General features: G+C 44.0%; 1 protein-coding gene across 1 annotated transcript in view; it reads right to left on the reverse strand.

The window, feature by feature from the left end:
* The window catches only part of KCNH1 (potassium voltage-gated channel subfamily H member 1), a gene marked incomplete at both ends in the record, with an annotated part of 176,237 nt that overhangs the window by 137,167 nt on the left and 18,808 nt on the right, over positions 1–20,262 (reverse strand). Inside the window, 2 exons of the mRNA XM_080616670.1 lie at positions 5,523–5,641; positions 15,337–15,465. Of these exons, the coding sequence (XP_080472796.1) occupies positions 5,523–5,641; positions 15,337–15,465 (248 nt within the window). The remainder of the gene's footprint in view (positions 1–5,522; positions 5,642–15,336; positions 15,466–20,262) is intronic.

Consider the following 20,262-nt stretch of genomic DNA (forward strand, 5'->3'; position numbering starts at 1 on the left):
CTGGAAGCAGCACAGGACAGAAGCACCAGTCCCCAGTTCTAGAACTGAGGATTGCCACTGCAACATTCATTCGCTGGAGGAAGCCATCACCAAAACCAAGCACTTTCTATCATGTAGTAACATTTTTAGCCAGTTAACTGGATTTCAGCTCAAATGCTGAGATGTTGCTTATTGCTTGATGTTGATAACTGCTTCTTTTGCAACCACATGTCTCCTAGAGCTTATATGTTTTAGTTTCTGCTATAATATGAAGAAGTCAAACGTTTCTGTAACCATTCCATACAGGAACCTCAACCATGAAACACTGAACAAAACCAATCCTGTCAGTTCTATCCAGATTGATTCTTACATATACATACATCAGTTCTAGACTGAGAATTGTATCACGCACTCCATTTTGGGCACCACTGGTCTCTTGGTACTCCAAGAGCTTGTGGAAATCTTGCATCATCCAAACTAAAGTGACTGGAAAACGTACTAATGTATTCTCATATACCTGAATAATGGAAACAAAGGCAAGAACAATCTGTGTTGGGTAATAAAGAAGGGGCTAAATAAATAAATCGAAAAGAGAACTTACAGTGAAGGCAGTGGAATTGCAGGGATGCAAAACTGAACTGAACACAGTGAAAAGAGACTTCTAGTTTCAACTCATTAAGAAAATAAACAACTTTGCTGCTTCAGTGTTTTAAAATGCCATCACCAAGTACAAAGCACTCTCCTCAGCTTGTTTGACATTCCAGGGCTACAGCACAGGAAAATCAAAAGATTGATGTCTTCCTCCTTTTTTATTTAGAAAGTAAATGTTCTCTAAACTATCTGAATGCCTAGGGACCTTATTAATAAGTCTTTTGAATTTCCATTACCACCTTGAATTCTCTGGCTAAGCTCTGTCAGTGGCTGGGTAAAGTGACCAGGGGCCATAGCTTTAGCCGGTCTCCAGGGGAAGGATGTGCACCAGCACTGTGGGTGTGAATCACAGATTGGTTTGGATTGGAAAGAACCTCAATGCTCATTCAGTTCCAATCCCTGCCATGAGCAGGGACACCTCACACTAGAGCAGGTTGCTCCAAGCCCCTGTGTCCAACCTGGCCTTGAACACTGCCAGGGATGGGGCAGCCACAGCTTCTCTGGGCACCCTGTGCCAGCGCCTCAGCACCCTCACAGGGAAGAGCTTCTGCCTTAGATCTAACCTGAACTTCCCTTGTTTCAGTTTGAACCCATCACCCCTTGTCCTATCCCTACAGTCCCTGATGAAGAGTCCCTCTCCAGCATCCTTGTAGCCCCCTTCAGACACTGGAAGCTGCTCTGAGGTCTCCACGCAGTTTCCCTTCCAGAACGCAGGGGTAGGCACAAGGCAGTAGACGGCCATCAAGGGATGACACAGGGATATCAATCACTCACAGTGTGGGGGAAAGCCACTTGCAGCAAGCCTGAGGCGTCTCCCATTTTACCTTTTGGGTGGGGGTGACAAGTTCCAGCCCTGGCTCCCTCTCATTACATCACTAAAGCACACACTGTAAAACCACTCCATCTTGCTTGCACTGCTAGAGATATGAACTGTCATTTCACAGCTGGAATCATAGAACATCAGGTCAGAAGGGACCTCAAGGATGATCTCGTCCAACCTTTCTAGGCAAAACATGACGCAGACTAGATGTCCCAGCACCCTGTCCAGATGAGATGTCCAGCTCGTGATGGAAGAAGAGCATTGCCAACAGCTCACACCACTTCTCCTGGGAAAGGCAACTTGCTTTGCACACTGGCAAAAGCCTTGCAGCCTCCTGGACTGCAGGCCAAGAGCTTTCAAAGGCACCAAATTCTTCATTGAAGGAAGACAAAAACACCTATAATGAAGCCTAATTATCTTGGAGAACAAGCATTTGCTTTTAGCATTAGGCACAACAAGAGAACCCAGTGCTGTACAAGACCATCAAAAGGAAGTCCACAGAGCTTTGTGCTAAAGACCTAGGGTTTGTCAGGTTGCTGTACTGGGAGTTAGGAGAGCTCTTTTCTCCACATTTTGTCACACACAGTCTACTCCATCCTTCAGACACATACACTACCCCTGGGTCATCTGGAGATTAAGAGCTATAAGCCCCACTGTTCTTGCACCATATATCAAAGCCAGATAGATGCAAAGACAAGCCCTATTCCAAGCTGCTCTTGCTGCACTCCAGCCTCTAGGGAGCATAGTGCCAACCTGAGACACAATATCTGCTGAAGCAGTCAGGTGCGGTCAGCCACCCACATGAACTGACTGAACTCAAACTGCTTGTAAAGGTACTTCTGGAGAGGAAAAAGCCCCCACGAAAGATGAATATAAGACAGACACAGCTCTATGAACCAATAAGCAGAGCTTCCCCCATGTGCACTGAACAAATCTTTCACTACTATTCTTCTCTATAGAACTGAAACCGCCCTGGCTTTGGAAGATATTTCCCTGTTATGCAGTTATATCAGAGTAAAAGAAATATTTGTTTCAGAGAGTTATTAATGAAAGTATTACTCCAATTACTTATGATTCATCAGCTACCACAGTTGTATTATCTGCATTTATTATTTGTGGTAATAGTGCATGATGTTTTAATAGCTCTCCAAAGCCAGAGGATATTATTTCAAGAGCAGAAATGACAAATTTCATCAGGGGTTTCACAAGGCTGTGTTCATTTATTTTTTTAACACAGCAAAAACGAAAAAGCTATCCTGGATTTGTTAGAGAATGGTGAACACATCACCAGTCATAAAAGTGCATCAACAAGCGGTTATGATTTATTTTTAACACTGAAGGACTGGGAAGAAAAATAAACCCCCAAACCACACAAACAGTCATCCGTTTTCAGCTTAATCTCTCACTCTTGTGTGTTCGACTGCACGTATTTGCTTTCCTTCATTCTCCCTTGCTTTTTGTTTTCATAGGCACCCACAAAAATTGCTCCCAAGCCAAGGACAAGGTGCTAAGCCTCAACTTGAAGTAGATTTTAATGGCAGTTATAAGTCCCTGGTAAACAAAGTTAAGAAAAGAAAAGCAGAGGTTCCATTATTGAGCAGTGCTGCTGAGCACCACTGTCAGCCTTCTGCTTTCACTGCATTCGTTAGATCATGACACAATCCTGTTTATCCAGAACTGCCTGGTCAATGTACAGCATACACCAGCTAACACCATAGATGCAGATGACACACGCATTACGCAGTGACCAGGAAGAATGGCTCCTCCAGTCCTTGGTGAGAAAGCCATAGAAATGTATCAATTACTTCACACTCTTCTTGCAAAATGCCCTCTCAGACTTCCCCAACACCCCTGCATTAACGGCATAATTAAGTTAAGCAGTTTTCATACGACTGCTGTTAGAGAAGTCAGGCCAAACAAGCCTACGTGTACCGGCAAAGTCAGAGGCTGAGGCTTAGCGCTGCCTCTATTACCCATGGCCTGCAGACAAACCAAAGTAGTTTGCCACTAACACCTTTCTTAAATTACTACATCATAAAAGGCAAAAGAAATGGTAAGCTTTTGTGGCAGGCTCCTGGTTTGTATTTGTACACCACTTTGTCCCGCTCAGGTTCTAGGACACTACTGGCTCCTCTGACATTCAAAAATCAGTGATAAAGAACTAGAATAGACACAAATAACACCCCAGCAAATGAAGAGCCTTCTCAAGCAAACGAGACGCATGTGAAGGGCCATAGCAAGTAGGAAAAGAAAGAGGATGGATGTTAACTTGAAATTCAGATTTTTAATAAGCTACTGCAGAGATGAAGCGGGGAAAAGAAGGATTTGAAAATACAACAGGGAGCAGTTAGAGAGCCTGTGTTCAATAGTATCAAGAGATCTTTCCCGAATAGGAAGCCTGGCACCCTGTATGTCTTCAAAGGGAGAAAAGTGGGCCTGTCTGTATGATCATCTGCACTCTGCTTTTCTCTAGTGTAGTTCTATTGACTTACGTGGAATTAGGGCAGATGTACAACAAGGTACCTAATATCACAGCTGAGGCTAATGTTCTTTTCAAAGTAATGACTGCAATATTCAGTCAGCAATTAAAGAAACTCATTTCAGACACATGAACTATACACTTGCCCTTTATTATGTGCAATGAATCACCTGCCTGTGTCACTTAAGAGTACTTGCAAAGACTTGTTGAGCACATTGGCTTGCAAGAAGTTTCAGTAACAAGCAATCACTTAGGTCCAGACTAAGGTTTGCTAAGCCAAAGAGAACCATCTCTGACTCTTTGCCTTACATTCTACTGCCTGTATTTTAGCATGAACTACAGTTCAAGGATAGACTTCTCTAAAGAGAAGGAAAGATTATTCGATGCTAAGCCTTGAGCAGGATTAAGAGGGAGACTATTCCAAATTCCAGGACACTAAAGCAACCTCAGGTTGGACATGCGATAATCAGATGGTATTCCTACAGTACTCGTCCACGTGAACATCTGCCCCCCGTGCTAGTATGACTTGTTATTTTTGTGCTTCCAACAGAAATCAATTTCCCAGTCTTGAGTGTTTCTACATTAAATACTGAATAGAAAAGGTCCTGTCCATGGGAATTTCACTGTCACGTGTGATAACAGTACAGGCCTGGGCAGGAGTTATTTATATTGCATAGAAACTAAGACGTAAACAGGGCAAAATTAAAAGAGTACTGTTTATATGGACACAGCATGGAAGTCATCAGTGCCTTACAGCTCCAGCTACGCAGGAAGATTAAGAACTACTGACAAGAGTTATAGCTGCTGCCATGGCATTCCCAGCAATAGGTGAGACAGGAGTGCCATGTTCTGCGACCATGCTGCCACTAACACTGTGTCCACTGTTGTCAGGACTTTCCCTAACCTGTTTTTACATCAGGGAGACCCTGCCACAGAAACTTGGGATGGTCTCTCCCCCTCGTGGCGAAAGCCCTACAACCCTAAGTACTTCCTGGAGCCTCCTCTGCCTGCTGCTTTACTCAAAACCTTGAGAGTCTACTTAAATCACACGGTTTCATTCTGCTGCTCTGCCTGCAGTGTTGCTTGCGGCATCTTAAAGCCATTCCATCCACAAAGCCAGTAAGTCAAACATGCATTTGAACCAGTCTGTAAAGCAGGACAGGGATCCCACTGCAGAAGAACTAGACATCAGTGAATGCAGAGAACAACCATGTCAAGGATTCTCCAGAATTTCCTTCGGTACTGGCCTGTTTCTCTTCCCTCAGTGTTACACAAGTGAACAGCGCAAGATCCTACTAACATCAAGGTTCTCAGAAGAACAGAAACTAAGCAAGAAAGTATTACTTCAGTGATAATGGCATTATAATACTTTGCTGAGATACAGAACACACCACCACAATTAGGTTATATGAAGTCTTTAGGACACTCGTTTCCATTCCACTGTCGTGGGACACATTTCACAGCACACATGCCATGTTCTGAGCTCCTATGCCTGCCACCAGCCTTGATTCCCAGGGCAAGGGAGACACAAAGACAACATACCGCAAGGGTTAAACCATTCCTTTAGGGTCTCTCAGGGAAAGCAAACGTTACCTCAGCGAGCCGTGAATGCTTGTGGACGTTCTCTCCTTTCTGCACGCTGGGAGCAAGCTGCTGCAGCACACCCCGGCTGCTGGTGAGGGCACGGGTCAGGCGAGCAAACTTCCCCCAACCTTGAGGAAACATGCAAGATTATACGTGTTACCACAAGAAGAAGCTGCAAGCGTGTCCCAGAAAGCCTCTCAAACAAGAAGGGAAAAACCAAACTTAAACCAGAGTTAACTGATTTAATACTGACCATGAGGGAGTACAATTTAACCAAGCACCAGCTAAAAGCAAGTCACGAAATAGGCACCAGGAGGGTAAGGTAATAAAAGCAGTGCCTTGGTATTCAATGGCCCTCCAAGAGTGCTGTTACATGAACTGCATCTTTTGTAAGGATAAATGTCCACTTTACAGTTATCTTCTGTTAAATCCAGTGGGCAGGTTTGGACCTCACAGCACTGTAGAAGACACTCCAGGCTGATCAAGATGTAGGACTAGAAACACACACAGTGAAAATTACAGCTGCTTGCAAGAGAAATGAATCTGGCCTCGGTTGTATCAGCCACAAATCGAGCGCAAGCAGAGGAATATACATAAGATAATAAAAAGCAGAGCAGACAAAGCAAAACAAAATCATTAATTTTACCCTCTCTAAACAAAAGGGAGAAACACACAAATACATTTTCTCAAGCTGTAATAAAACATTTGGCAGCTTCTGGCAGAGAAGTCAGATGCTGAATTTTAATTCAGAGTACTTTTTACAGTCATTTCAAATACCCCTCAAAACAGAAGACCCTGAATGACACTCACAAGAGCTAGTTACAACTATAACCTTTATGAGCAGTACTTTGCCACAACAGAAAGTCAGGCAGAGTATACACCTGGATGGTTCTGGTACTCTGAAAGGGAAGTATCAGGGCATCTAATCCCGGTTTTGACAAATGCTAGCACCACCTGGGAACTGCTGGGCACCGTCACCTCCTACTCCAACTGAGGATGTTCAGATTCAGCCTTTAATGAGAACCTGACTCCCTCGACATGATGGGTTTATCAGTACAAGAAACAATCCCATTAGCAGTGACTGGTTTTAAAGAGCAGTCTGAAGCTGACCCTGCAAGTACCCGTAATTACAGGAATATGGGTGGTTAAAATACTGCCTGGTACTTTAAACATGTCCTTGACTGCCATCAAATTTGGATGGAGTTTGCAGGAACATATTTGGTAATTTGAGAGGTGAGAACAAAAAAGTAAACTACATGGACCCAGTATTGAACAAGATCTTCCAGGGCACTGAAAAGAAACCTGAAAAGAGAGTTTAGCATCTTCCCCTTAACGAATATGCAGCATGGTGCATTTATTAAAGGGAAGGGCCAAATTCATCAGACCTCTGCCAACTCAAGAGTAAACCTGCGTATTTTCATATGCCTTAAAGTATGTTTTAAAGCAAGTCTGTCACTGGTAATTTAAAAGCCAAGTTGAGTAGAAATAGCCAACCCTTTCAGGCAGTGTTCAGCAACAAGCAGAATGAATGATTTCCATCCAGGAAGCCAGATCTTTCCTGATAAACCCATGTAAGATTAGCCGCTATACCAAAGGACTATTCCTCAGAGAAAGAAGTCAACATGACAGAACTACAAGTGAGGTCAGTTTGTATCTGGTTTAAACCTGACCCAAAGCGCTTGATTTCTCACACTATATCTCCATGAAAGGTGGTGGGTTTTGATGGGGGTGTTTTAAAGATACATTTATAAAGAGTATTCTTTCTCTACTGTACATGAACAAATCCAACTACAATTGACAAGCTAAGGCTTGAAGGCCTTACTACCTTCAAAGTAAAGCCAACGGAGATTAGAAGAATGGATGAGGCGGGAGAAACTGTTCATAATGGCTAATCTGCAGCTGATGTAAAACAAACTAACCTTTGCAAAGCCAACACAGCTACAGCAATTTACACCTAAAACTTCACTTTTGCAGAACTTATGTGCCTGCACTCCTGTGGTTTTCTCCTGCTTTACAGGACCATGACAGAAGGCTACCAGCATTAACATTTTTCAGCAGTGTATATCAGAAAATCCCAGCCTGGTTTGGGTTGGAAGGGACCTTAAAGTTCATCCAGTTCCAACCCCTGCCATGGGCAGGGACACCTCACACTAGAGCAGGTTGCTCCAAGCCCCTGTGTCCAACCTGGCCTTGAACACTGCCAGGGATGGGGCAGCCACAGCTTCTCTGGGCACCCTGTGCCAGCGCCTCAGCACCCTCACAGGGAAGGGCTTCTGCCTTAGATCTAACCTGAACTTGCCCTGTTTCAGTTTGAACCCATCACCCCTTGTCCTATCACTCCATGCCATTGCAAAAAGTTCCTCTTGCCAGGTTTCCTGTAGCCCCTTTAGGCACTGGAGCTGCTCTAAGGTCTCCCCTTAAGGAGCCTTCTCCAGCCCAGCTCTCTCAGCCTGGCTCCAGAGCAGAGCTGCTCCAGCCCTCGCAGCATCTCTGTGGCCTCCTCTGGACTCGCTCCAACAGCTCCACGTCCCTCTTGTGTTGTTGCTCCAGAACTGGATCAGGACTGCAGGAGGGGTCTCCCCAGAGCGCAGCAGAGGGACAGGATCACCCCCCTCGACCAGCGCTGCTCTGGGGGTGCAGCCCAGCACACGGGGGGGTTTCTGGGCTCAAACACACATCGCCAGGTGATGGGGCGCTTCCCGTCAATGAACACTCCCAAGCCCTTCTCCTCAGGGCTGCTCTCCACCCATTTCCACTCAGCCTGTGTTTGTGCTTGGGACTGCCCCGCCCCAGGAGCAGGACCCTGCGCTTGGCCAGGCTGGGGAGGCCCGAGGGGATCTGTGCCCCTGACTCTCTCCATACGTTAAGTACCGGAAGGCAGCAGGAGCCGCCGCATCCCCAGCCGAGAGCCGAGGACGCGGAGGGCCGGCAGCGGCCGCCCATGGCGCTGGCCATGGTGCTGAAGCGAGCGCCGCGCCGCCTGCAGCCCGACCGGGCTTGTCCGCAAGAGCGCGAGCTTCACATGGGAACAAGGAATCCGCCTCCCTCACCAGATATAACACATGATACATCATGTGTTTAGTGCCAGCTAACATAGGCAGCCCCTTTTACTAATTCAAAACAGACTGACGGGAAGGGCATCTTCTGGGAAGAGTCAAAATTTGGTTCCAAGCCTGAGGACAAACTTTCAATGTGTTATTTTCTTCCAGCCATTGAGTTTTCTAACAATTGTGCTATTCAGACATAAACAGAGAGAGCAGGGAAAGCAAGCACCTCACCTGAGCTTTCTTGCCAGACATCTCTGTAGCATCATTTGTGGCTATGAATGCTGAGCATCTTTGTGTACCTCCTCCTCTTCCCAAGAGTCATCTCCTTTTGCAAGGTACAGCTTAACCCATTCCTCTATCCTCAGCATCGACTATTAGCACCTCCCCTGCCCTACATGTTGCAAATCTTGTTTCTGGGTGCGTAAATGGTACATGAAAGAACATCTCTCACTATATACTACAAACTCTGATCTGAAAACAATGCAACTGTTTGTTGTAAGCAAGAGACTGCGCCAAGAGACAGGGCTTTTGAGCTTTGCTTTCTGAACCAGTGCTGACCTGAAAATGGCAGGCTGGGAATGCCTACCCTCTCTCCATACATTGGGTACAGCACATGAGAGCCTAACCTGGAGACGCACAGGCCACTGTGTGATGATATGCCTAAAGCCAGGTACTGAATCACTGCAAATGTCTCAGATGTATGAATCTCATCTTGAGGACAGAACACCCTACTCCTTTTGGTGAAAGGAAGATAAAAATGTGGGAACTCTGAAGTATCATTACAGCAGACCTGCGGATTGTGGCATAGAAAAAACAAAACGAAAAAGAGAGCATGCCAGTACTAATCCTATTGAAGGATAACTTCTCCAATATTGCTTGAAAAGACAGCAGTACCTGTTGAATTTACTGCTACTTTTCTTCCAGAAGCCTAAGACAGACACAGCCTACAGCAAGTCAGATACTTATCCAGTGAGGACAGGTCAAATAATAGACTTAAGCCACAGGACAGAGCAAACATTAAAATCTAAGCATCATGGAGCTGATTACAGGAAGAAGATGGAGCTTTCCAAGACAAGAAACTAGGTTTCAGAACATACTGATGTTAGCCCTTCTAGGACATGGGGATAAGATGATACAGGTTAGGAGTTCTCTTTTAACACAAGCAGTTGATATATCCCTCCATCTACTCTTTTCATCTATAAATAGAGAAAATATAAATTAAACTGAAATCTAATGACCCTAGGTGATTCATATACAGGTAAGAGCTCACACAACACAGAAGACAAGACTGGAATTCAGGAACCAAATATAAAGCTGGATGCCAGCCCCATGGCTGTTTGCCTGTGCGTCTGTCTTTGATGCTAACCCATTTTTATTATTGTTTGGTCTTTTTTAGTTCTGCAGAAAACATCATGCAGGGACAAAGCAATGACATGGCACTAAAACATCTCCAGCTTCAAAAGGATGAAGAGCCTTCAGGATTAACAGCACTGATCTCAGCTCTCCTTCATCCCATGATGCTCTTCTAGTTTTCCACCATTTCACTGCAAAAGGCTGAATAGAAACTCATTGAAAACACCCAGGAAGACAAGACGCCTGCAATGGGGACAACTGCTCCTTGAGCACGGGGAAACATGACACTGAAATGTACCTTTATGATATGATGTTTAACTCATCAAAACTTCTCTTCTTAAAGGGATGAAGCTTCATTTAAAAACGCTTGTTGAAGAAAGCAGTTTTCTGTAGTCTGAAGTAAGCTGTTGATACTCAATCCAAAACACAATTTGTTATTTATTTGTAGGTAGCTATTTGTTTCCTACCTCTCTCCTCCATTCGATCATGACAACTCATAAATTCAAACATCAGGAATGGTGGCAGCTACAGAACCCTAGTTATCAAGTTGCTGATCCATGACTTACACAACCCCTAGAGCTACAACAAGAAGCCACCACCTGCTAGAGAACCAGCTCTTTGTTCGTAGGTCTATTGTTCACATAGAGCTGTGTAAATGCAAGTAAATCCTCCCCTCAAAGCACCTTTGTTTTCTTGTACATCAAAGATCCCTGCTTCCATCCATCATGCCTCCTTGCGGTCTTAACGCTCATTCCCTCTGAAACTTCATGACTAAAACCCTGTTATTTTTCCATCTGGGAAAGCAAACCAAAGGGTTTTTTTTAATATCCTCACCACTTCCCTTTCATTTGTTTCCTTTTTAAAGAAAACATTTCATCCAGATGAAAGTAGAGTAGAACTTCATCAAAATATTTCAAACACCGGCTCTGCTTATATAAATACATCTCGAAAAACAGAACCAAAAGATGAGACCGCAACAAAAGAGAGGAAAGAAACAGGGGAAAAAAGGAAACACTTGAAGTTTTCCCTGAGTTAAGATGAAGGAGGCAATCAAAATATTATCTTCTGTGGAGCCCTGCTTGTGATGCAAAGGACAGCTTAGCTGTCAAATGAAATAAAGCTCTTTCTGCAGAGGAGATGGGACCTGATGGCAACTACAACACAGCAGGTTACAGCAGCTGGGAGGCTAGCAACCATTCTCCTACGTGATTCAGTGATGTTGAATTTTATCACCTTTTTGTATAAAAACAGAGTATCAAAAGCAAAAATCAGGAGTCAAAGCATACTTTCCAAGCTTTGACAGAGCAGCATAGATGAGACTGAGTACATTTACACTGTATTCATACATGCAAAAGCAGTTCAGGCAAACTTCTTGCTAACTACACAGGGTGCAGGCACTAATTCTATTTGTCTGCTCTAATTCTTGTTTTCATAAAGTGATGCATTCCACTTTATACACTATTCTCAAGCATCTCATACTTCGCGTATGTAAAAGACATATACAGACAAAATGCATGAATTCCAAACATAGCACATGCTCTAAAATTCAGCTAAGAAGGTGACCTATCACTCCATGAGCTGAATTTAGCTCTGCTATAGCTTGATTTTGCCTACTTCTATTCAAGTAAACCTACTTTTGCCCGATTTTTTCAAGGGGCAAGCATACAGGCATGAGTGGAAAGAGCCTGTTTAAAAGCACTGTATCATCAGCATCACTGACACTATTTTTAAGTTGCTTTATTTAGAATGCACTATTTTGAAAGCTGCTGCATTTAAACCCAAACTTACTTAACCTCTGCAGGAGTCCTAAAATAAACAGCTTCTAAAATATCTGAATCAATTCACGAAGACTACAATTAGAAGGCTACTTTTTACGTGACTTTAGAAAGATTTCATCTCTTCCAATGTCTGATATTATCAATAAAAAAGAATATTAAGTATGAAAAGTGGTGCAGGGAACTTTTATCTCTCTGAGCCACCTCTGGGTAAAAGATGCCCATTTGGTTTTAAGGACAAGTCAAACCCCTGTAATTACAGCTCAACACTTCTCACTCAAGGAGTCACTACACCATTTGCAGCTGAACAATCACGCTTAAAATTGCCAGCGGATGATAGAAAACTAATATATACCACAGCTAAACAGGTTTAGCTTGACACGTTAGCTGCTGTTCAAATTAATCACATTCTTGTACTACATAATGTTTTTCTCTACATAGACATGAAGGCACTGATTGTGCAGAAACTTCAATACTTTATCCTATGCCATTCTGCAACCATGCAAACAGCACACTGTTAATAACATATTCACATTTGCAGGCAGCCTATTACAGATTAAGTGATCATATGCACAGGAAACAGATTTAAACACAGAAAACAAACAAAGAAAGTATTTGATTAAAGCTGATTGAAGGTGAAAGAAAGAAAACTGATGGATTGAGCAATCGGGTTGCAGTTGTTTCAGTTAAGCAATACATCGCTAAGTTCACAGTTTTAGATTTGCAGATTGGGAGTTTACAATATGAGAAACATTCCTATGAAAATGGCTATCTTTTAACAGCATACTGCAGAATTCCCATGGAATGTTGCACGCAGCACAAAGAGTACGACCTCTTCAGCTCAGGTCTGTAAAAGCAGCAGCAGTTAATACAATTCTACTTTTTTTAGAGCTCCCAGAAATGCTATTTCCCCCTTCAAGAATCCTAGAGCCCAGTACAGACAAACGTCTGGCTCTCCATACCTGCCTTTTTTATCCCCTTAGAGTCTACAATTGCACAATGGGATTTAATCTTAAAGACATGATCATGCATGTAAAATTCCTTGTTTGACAAGTCAGCCCTTTTCTTCCAAGAAATTGCTCATCTAGCCATGAAGCAACTGAGACAACATCACCTCTCGAGATGCCACAAAAGTCCCAAGCCAGCCTATAGCAAGTAACTCATGGAAGAAAGGAAGGTGTAGGGGGTAAATTAAGGATTAGAACATGATGTGCAGTTTCATCTATGTCGTGTTTGATGTGGGTATAAAGCAACAGAGGACTATTCACCACCATGAAACTGGTACAACTTCATTAATTTTAGGAGGATTCAGAAACAGTATCTGAAAGATTCATTTAGTGGATGAACCCTTTTGTACATAAAGTCACACGCTTTAGGGAAGGAGTAGAAGAGAGCTGTGAATCAGTGGCCTCTAAATAATACATCTGTTTCTTCTGTCTGCAACTTCTGGTAGTCACTTAGCCAGTTTCCATAGGCCAAATGGCAAAGCTACACGTTTGGCAGAGAAGTGATTCAGGGCAGCCCTGCAGACAAAGACTTGGGGGTGTTGGTGAATGAGAAACTGAACATGAGCTGCTTCAGTGTGCGCTTGAGCCCAGAAACCACCTGTGTCCCATGCTGCATCCCCAGAGCGTGAGCAGCAGCTTGACGGAGGTGATCCTGCCTCTCTACTTTGCTCTTATGAGACCCCACTTCCAGCACTGTGTGCAGGGCTGGTGTCCTCAGCATAAGAAGGACATGGAGCTGTTGGAGCAAGTCCAGAGGAGGCCATGAGGATGATCAGGGGCTGCAGCACCTCCCATATAAAGACAGGCTGAGAACACTGGAGCTGTTCAGCCTGGAGAAGAGAAGCTGCGTGGAGACCTCAGAGCAGCTTCCAGTGTCTGAAGGGGGGGGCTACAAGGATGCTGGAGAGGGACTCTTCATCAGGGACTGTAGCGATAGGACAAGGGGTGATGGGTTCAAACTGAAACAGGGCAAGTTCAGGTTAGATCTAAGGCAGAAGCTCTTCCCTGTGAGGGTGCTGAGGCGCTGGCACAGGGTGCCCAGAGAAGCTGTGGCTGCCCCATCCCTGGCACTGTTCCAAGGCCAGGTTGGATAGAGCCATGGCAGGGGGTTGGAACTGGATGATTTTAAGGTCCTTTCCAAACCCAAGCCATTCTATGATTCTACAAAATAAAGAAATTTTCTTATTGCCTTAATTCCTCTCCAAGTTGGTGCACTTACATGTAGGTTTAGTGCTTTAGATAATGGAACTGCTCAGAATTACTATGATCACTGTAAGAACAGGGCAAATTCAAGATCCAAAGGATTTTTTTTAAGTTATTGTTTCCTTCAACATATTCCTTTTGGGGGGAAAAAAAAGTAATAAAAGCTGCAGTATTTCCTTGTGTTGTAAGTGAAGGACAAGCTCCTTTCACGAGACTGCACATCACTGTCACATTCAGTACCTTCTGTGAAAGCAAAGGGAAAGAGAGAGCTACCACCCCCTGCCAAAGTCCTGCTGACCAACTGACCGAACGAAGCAGTGGCCTTAACTCCCAGCAAATAGATGGGAGGGAGCTTTACTGCATCGTGCTGATTTGTCCTTACTGTCAGTGCTCATCAGGGTACAGGGATCACCACTAAGAAGGGGGGAAAATCCTGACCCAACCTTTCGGACAAGATAGGGTTTTTTAGTTTTATTCCAGCAGTGAAGAATCATCCAAATAGCATTAAAAAGAGTAAAAAATTCACTCCATAGCCTGGGAGAGGGTCTGTTTGTGGAGTCTGTACTTCCTTTTGCATGGTAACAGGTGTTTCCACTTTGAGAAACTATGTTTTTAAAGAATAACATTTTGAGCATAAATGTAAATCAGTTCACCTTCACCATGAGCTTCCTGTTTAATTTAATGCGACAAATATTATTAAATACTACAAAAATGCAAACAACAGAGGAACTTACGTCTTTTTCACCCCAGAAGACACAAGTCTCTGTAACTCTCCATATGGGGACAAAAGGTCTATTTCTGACAGGATCTGAACCTGAGTGCAAGTTTCTGCTGCCGTCACAGCTGAGTTCCCTCCCAGGTTTCCAGGGTGTAGCTCAGCAAAGGGTTAACACTAAAACACAGCTCCAACCTGATTCAACCTAAGATGATGGGAACCTCTTCATATAGTAACAGAAACTAGTCCATAACTTTAGTATAAGGAATCCCATCATCACGGTAAATAACATCAAGCCAGGCAGAATGAAATGATTCAGATCTTTGGGAGACTCAGCCAAGGTTAATTCCTCTGGGTTTCCATACAGCATCATGCACAATCTTTACAGGGCCTAAGACCCATCGGTTCCCTCTGACACAAAGATGCTGTGCAGCAACGCTGTGACTCCTTGAAGGCTGCAGTTTGGATAAATAATGAATTTAAAAGGAAAAGCAGTACCTATTTTCTATGTAAACTCTGCTTCCTTGGGGGTTTCATTAGCAATACCCCTTTTCAGTGCAGGCCAGAGCCAATTCACTTAAGAAACCAGCGACCTGGTGGCGTATCTACAAGCTATTTTAACATCTACTTCTTTGGATTTGATACTTAAAGGACTTCATTCCTTTCAAGACCAGGGCAAGCAAACAGAAGCAGCATAAATATATAATTGTGAAAAAGACAAACCTTTACATGAATCATCCTCAATGGGCTGCTTGAAAGCCGTGATGTCATTGAAAGTGCAGAGAAATAAAACCACTTTATCCTGCTCATTTCGGATCGGAGCAATTTTCACAAAGAACCACACAGGTGTTCCTGGAATGAAACACAGCAAAAAGTTGGTCAATGGCAGGGCGTAACAGCAAATGTGCTACTTTAGGTGTTTACACTTCAAAATCAGCCATCTGTAAATGTTACTTTAACTTTGCTTTTATTGCAAACACCTATTAGGAGAAACGACAAAGCAGGTGACAAGAGCGTTCTCTGCTCTGCCTCTGAGCAGCTTTTGAATCTTCAGGAATCACTCCCTAGTTCTGGGCTTCATCTACAAACTGAATACTTGAACTTACTGAGTGCTCTGTGATCTCCTAATAGAAAAGTCTCGTGTACATGCAAAGGGTGCACACAACAGAGCCTTACTGGTCCTGTGCTGGTCAACTGTGCCTAAACCAGGACCACAATACAGAGTCTCAACTCAAGAGCATGACCAGTTTGGTTGGCCTCAAATGCAAACAGGGAGCACCATCCCCTAACAACTACATCAGCCTCAAGAGCCAGGCTCTGGGGGCTCCGTAAACCCACCCATGCAAGGCAAATCCTTTCATCCTGCCTTGTCCTGAGCCTGCTCACGATCACTCCACTGTGAAGCAGGACTACACTGAAGTCAGGAGAGGAGAAGTCATCAGGACCAGACCAGGGGTTATGGATAAGCATAAGTTATACTGCATAAAACTCTACTTTTCTAATTACTGTAGCAGATAAACTACTAACTGCTTGAGAGATCAGAGCCTGCACATCACAGAAAAAGATGATCCCAGATAATGGGGCCAACATAAGGCATAAAAACCAGCCAGATTTTGACCATCTGGAAAAGCCAGAATAAACAGCACCTCACATCATTTCCTTCACTCATTCAAGAAAGCCTGTTTCAGAAAGGGTGATCTTAGAAGGCTGTTTCTTTTCTTTCACAGGACAGCCCCCTTGCCTAGAGATCAGATTCTCTTTCACCTCAACTGCTCAGCATTTTACCATGAGCACTACATGTTAGTTGTGCAGTGGTTAGTTATAACGCAGGCCCTTTGTTCTTCCTGGCTGTGAAAGGGTCACAAGGAAACCTCAGGTAGTTCGCAAGTTCAGCAAAGCAAGCAAAGGCAGCTTTTTTTCCAGCTATTTTCATACAGCAGAGGTTGTTGCTCCCAGTGCCTCACCTGGCCGTTTCCCAGCCTCTGTACTTAGCAATCTTTTCTGGCCACAGAAAGCCAGGGCATCTCCAAGACCTGTGGACAACTTCCATAAGTGAAGCTCAATTCCTAAGGCTCCTGCTGTGCCTGCATAGCACAGGCAGTTTCCAACCCTGGCTGAGATTCCACGCCATATGCACAGCTACCTCTATAAACAGCAGGGTATATGATGCATGGAGGTCTCTGCTCAAAAAAGCAGAGAAATCCAGATGGAATCACTGATGGCCACTTCTGAAGCAAGCCTGCACAGCAGAAAGTATTTAAGGGTCAATATATATACTCTTTATTCATGAGTCCACATTCCTGAAGAACCCCTTCCAATAAAGTACGAGCAAACAAAATGCTAAATGCAAGAAAAGATTCAGCAAAGAAACCATGCCTGTAAAATCATCACTAACTTGTTAATGACCTTAGAGGACACCGGCATAAAGCAGCCAACAGTAATTTTCAAGACAGCAGCACCCTTTACACTACCCTTCCTCAGCAGTTCCTAAAATTGCCCCTCTCCATTTCTGCTTGCTTGCCTGTTTCTCCATCTCCATCTCGTCTCCACATGTGAACTACTCTGAGACTGCTCAAATCCACATCTTGCTTTTACAGAGACTCCTTGGTGACTAATGGCTTTTTATTCTACCCGCTTCAACACCCTTGAGTAGCACCACAGGTTTCTAAGAAGCCTGGATGTTCAGCACCAGCCTTGCTTTTTGACCTCCATCTACATGCACTTGTGCTTTTTTCATCAGGGATTTTTTTCCCCTCCCCAAAACCACTCTGCATTGTTTTGCTACTTGAGTCTACAGCCAACCCACTATCGGCTGCTCATGATACTAACCTTCATAGCACTGAGGCTGAATTACATACTCAGTTTCATCCCTGATTCTCATAGCTATAAAAACTTACTAGCGTGCTTTTGAAGATGCAGTGCACATCACAGGAACAGAAAGGATGCAATTCACCCTCTCATTCCGGCTATTTGTCAAATGCACGCTGTCATCTTCTCTTTATGATTATGGTAAAATTACGTTGTTGCAAGATTTTCCTAACATGGTCTGGATGCAGCAAGAGGCAAGACTTGTCCTGATTACCTGTAGAAGGCTGCTGCAGGGCAAGGAGCTTATATCAGCAGGGTTCTTACTTTCTGAGTCCCTTGACTCCCACTCCTGTGCTGCATTATTTATAACAAAAAGGAAACCAAAACACTCTTTTACCTAGAATCGAGTGTAGATCTCAGTGATGTGCCCCACGGGAAATGAGAAAGAGACAGATATCCTTGAGAGCCAGCAGCAGGTACCACTCTTTGGGTACCCTTAAAATTTCCAGGGTGCCACGAGCAAGGTGTGCTCCAGGGCAGAAAGTAAAGTCAAGGTGGCACACGTGGTCTGTGTAAATTATCTGCCAGTTTCGGATCTACCGAGTAACACAGCAACAGCAGAAAGAAGTAGATAGAAAATTCTGCCAGGCCATGAACCTGCCTGCATAACATCAGTCAACATGGTGCCCAGTATTTTTGCAGTGTATTCCCCACCATCTTCTCAGTTTCTTTTGTGAACAGGAGACCAGTGAATGCAATGTAAATTAAATATAACATATATATATATATAAAAAAAAAATATGAAGTGTAACCAGCAGGTCAAGAGGGTGATCCTGCCCCTCTGCTCGTTAGAACCCACTTGCAGCACTGTGTGCAGTTTCTGGTGTCCTCAGCCTAAGAAGGACATGGAGCTGTTGGAGCAAGTCCAGAGGAGGCCACGAGGATGAGCAGGGGCTGCAGCACCTCCTGTATGGAGACAGGCTGAGAACATTGGGGCTGTTCAGCCTGGAGAAGAGAAGCTGCAGGGAGACCTCAGAGCAGCTTCCAGTGTCTGAAGGGGGCTACAAGGATGCTGGAGAGGGACTCTTCATCAGGGACTGCAGCGATAGGACAAGGGGTGATGGGTTCAAACTGAAACAGGGCAAGTTCAGGTTAGATCCAAGGCAGAAGCTCTTCCCTGTGAGGGTGCTGAGGCGCTGGCACAGGGTGCCCAGAGAAGCTGTGGCTGCCCCATCCCTGGCACTGTTCAAGGCCAGGTTGGACACAGGGGCTTGGAGCAACCTGCTCTAGGGGAAGGTGTCCCCGCCCATAGCAGGGGGTTGGAACTGGATGGGCTTTAAGGTCCTTTCCAACCCAAACCAGAATTTGATTCAATGATAAAAATGCAACAAAGAGATGAGCTCTCCCAGTGCTGTGTTACATGGGCTTCCCACAGTGCTCTGCTACCAGGAGCTCCATCAGAGCAGAACTGGGATTTGAAGTGTGGGAACACACTGAAAGGCTTCGGGAAGATGTGGCTGTACTCAGCTTTTTTTTTTTTCCCCTGCATACTGGTTTAATTATCAGAAGAATTTTACTTTTTAAACATTAAACAGTTTATTTAACTATTAAACAGGAAAGCTTAAAGTATAAACCACTTATAAATCAGGTCGGAAACTAAAATCTCAACGTCCTACAGGCAGCCCTCATCCTCTTGGTGTCAAAGCGGATGTCCCTGCTTAGCCAGACCACCACTACTGGCAAGAGGCACAAACAAGGCCATTTTAATGAGAAAGGTGATTTTCAGATTCAGGCAGTGAAACTGTAGCATGTTTTAGAGCTCTCCCAGCACAACAAGAGTAACATCCCCATATGCCCCCAGTCTGCACTGATGTACAGCCACGAAGAAACTGTTTACCAGTGTTCCCAACAATACATCTACTTCCATTTACATTTTGTGCTCAGTCCTGGCAAGCTCTCTCACCGGTGAAGTCCAATGATAATGCCAATGCACAAACAAAGAAGTAAACCCTCGTGAGCCACGTTGGCTTCTGTTAGATTTGGAATCAACAGTGAAAGAATCCAGAGTTTGTCTAATGGCATGGGACCAATCCCGCTGGGAAAAGGAATGTCACTTCAGAACTGGTGGAGAAACAGTGCGAACTGGGAAGAAATAAAGATCTACAACAAACTTCTGACAGTAGCTGTAGGATCAGCCTGTCCTGTGGTACCAAAGTTAGGTAGCTAATACTAGAATGGATAGGTACAACTCTTCATAGTCTTCACCGGCCTGAGCACAGTACTACCATTCTGCCTTAAAAGCAAGACAATTTTAAGAGCTGTGATTCAAGTCCCAAGTCTTCTCCAGACTAACACACAGTAAACGTCTCCTTGTGATTTCCCACCTGTGACACAAATACTACAGTCTCTTCCCTCTCTGCTTTTCCAGTCCTGTGTATTTCAAAAGTGATATGCTCAGCTCCCTGCCCAAGAGTAACACCAGCATTTAACCTGCTATTTAACTTCGGGTGAGGTACTTCAGAAACTCTCAGTGAACAAGATGCTAAAGACCTATTCAGGCTTCTCCCCTTAAACATACTGATGATCTCTACTTCATTTGTCCCTTCTGTGAGACAAAAATAAGCTATAATGAAAATCAAACTCACTCTCTGAATATGCTCTTTTGCCATACCCTGAACCATTTAACCAAAGAAGTCAGCTGTTTTTCACAGCTACAAAACCCACATGGTTTAAATAAGCCTGCAATATACAACTTCTCTTTCCACAAAGTAAACCAAAATTCACTTATAAATACAATGAAAAAACCCTGTTTTGACAACTCCGCTGAAATCTCCTTACTTC

Source organism: Psittacula echo (genome assembly GCF_963264785.1).
Source record: "Psittacula echo genome assembly, chromosome: 4".
In the NCBI taxonomy this organism is placed as follows: domain Eukaryota; kingdom Metazoa; phylum Chordata; class Aves; order Psittaciformes; family Psittacidae; genus Psittacula; species Psittacula echo.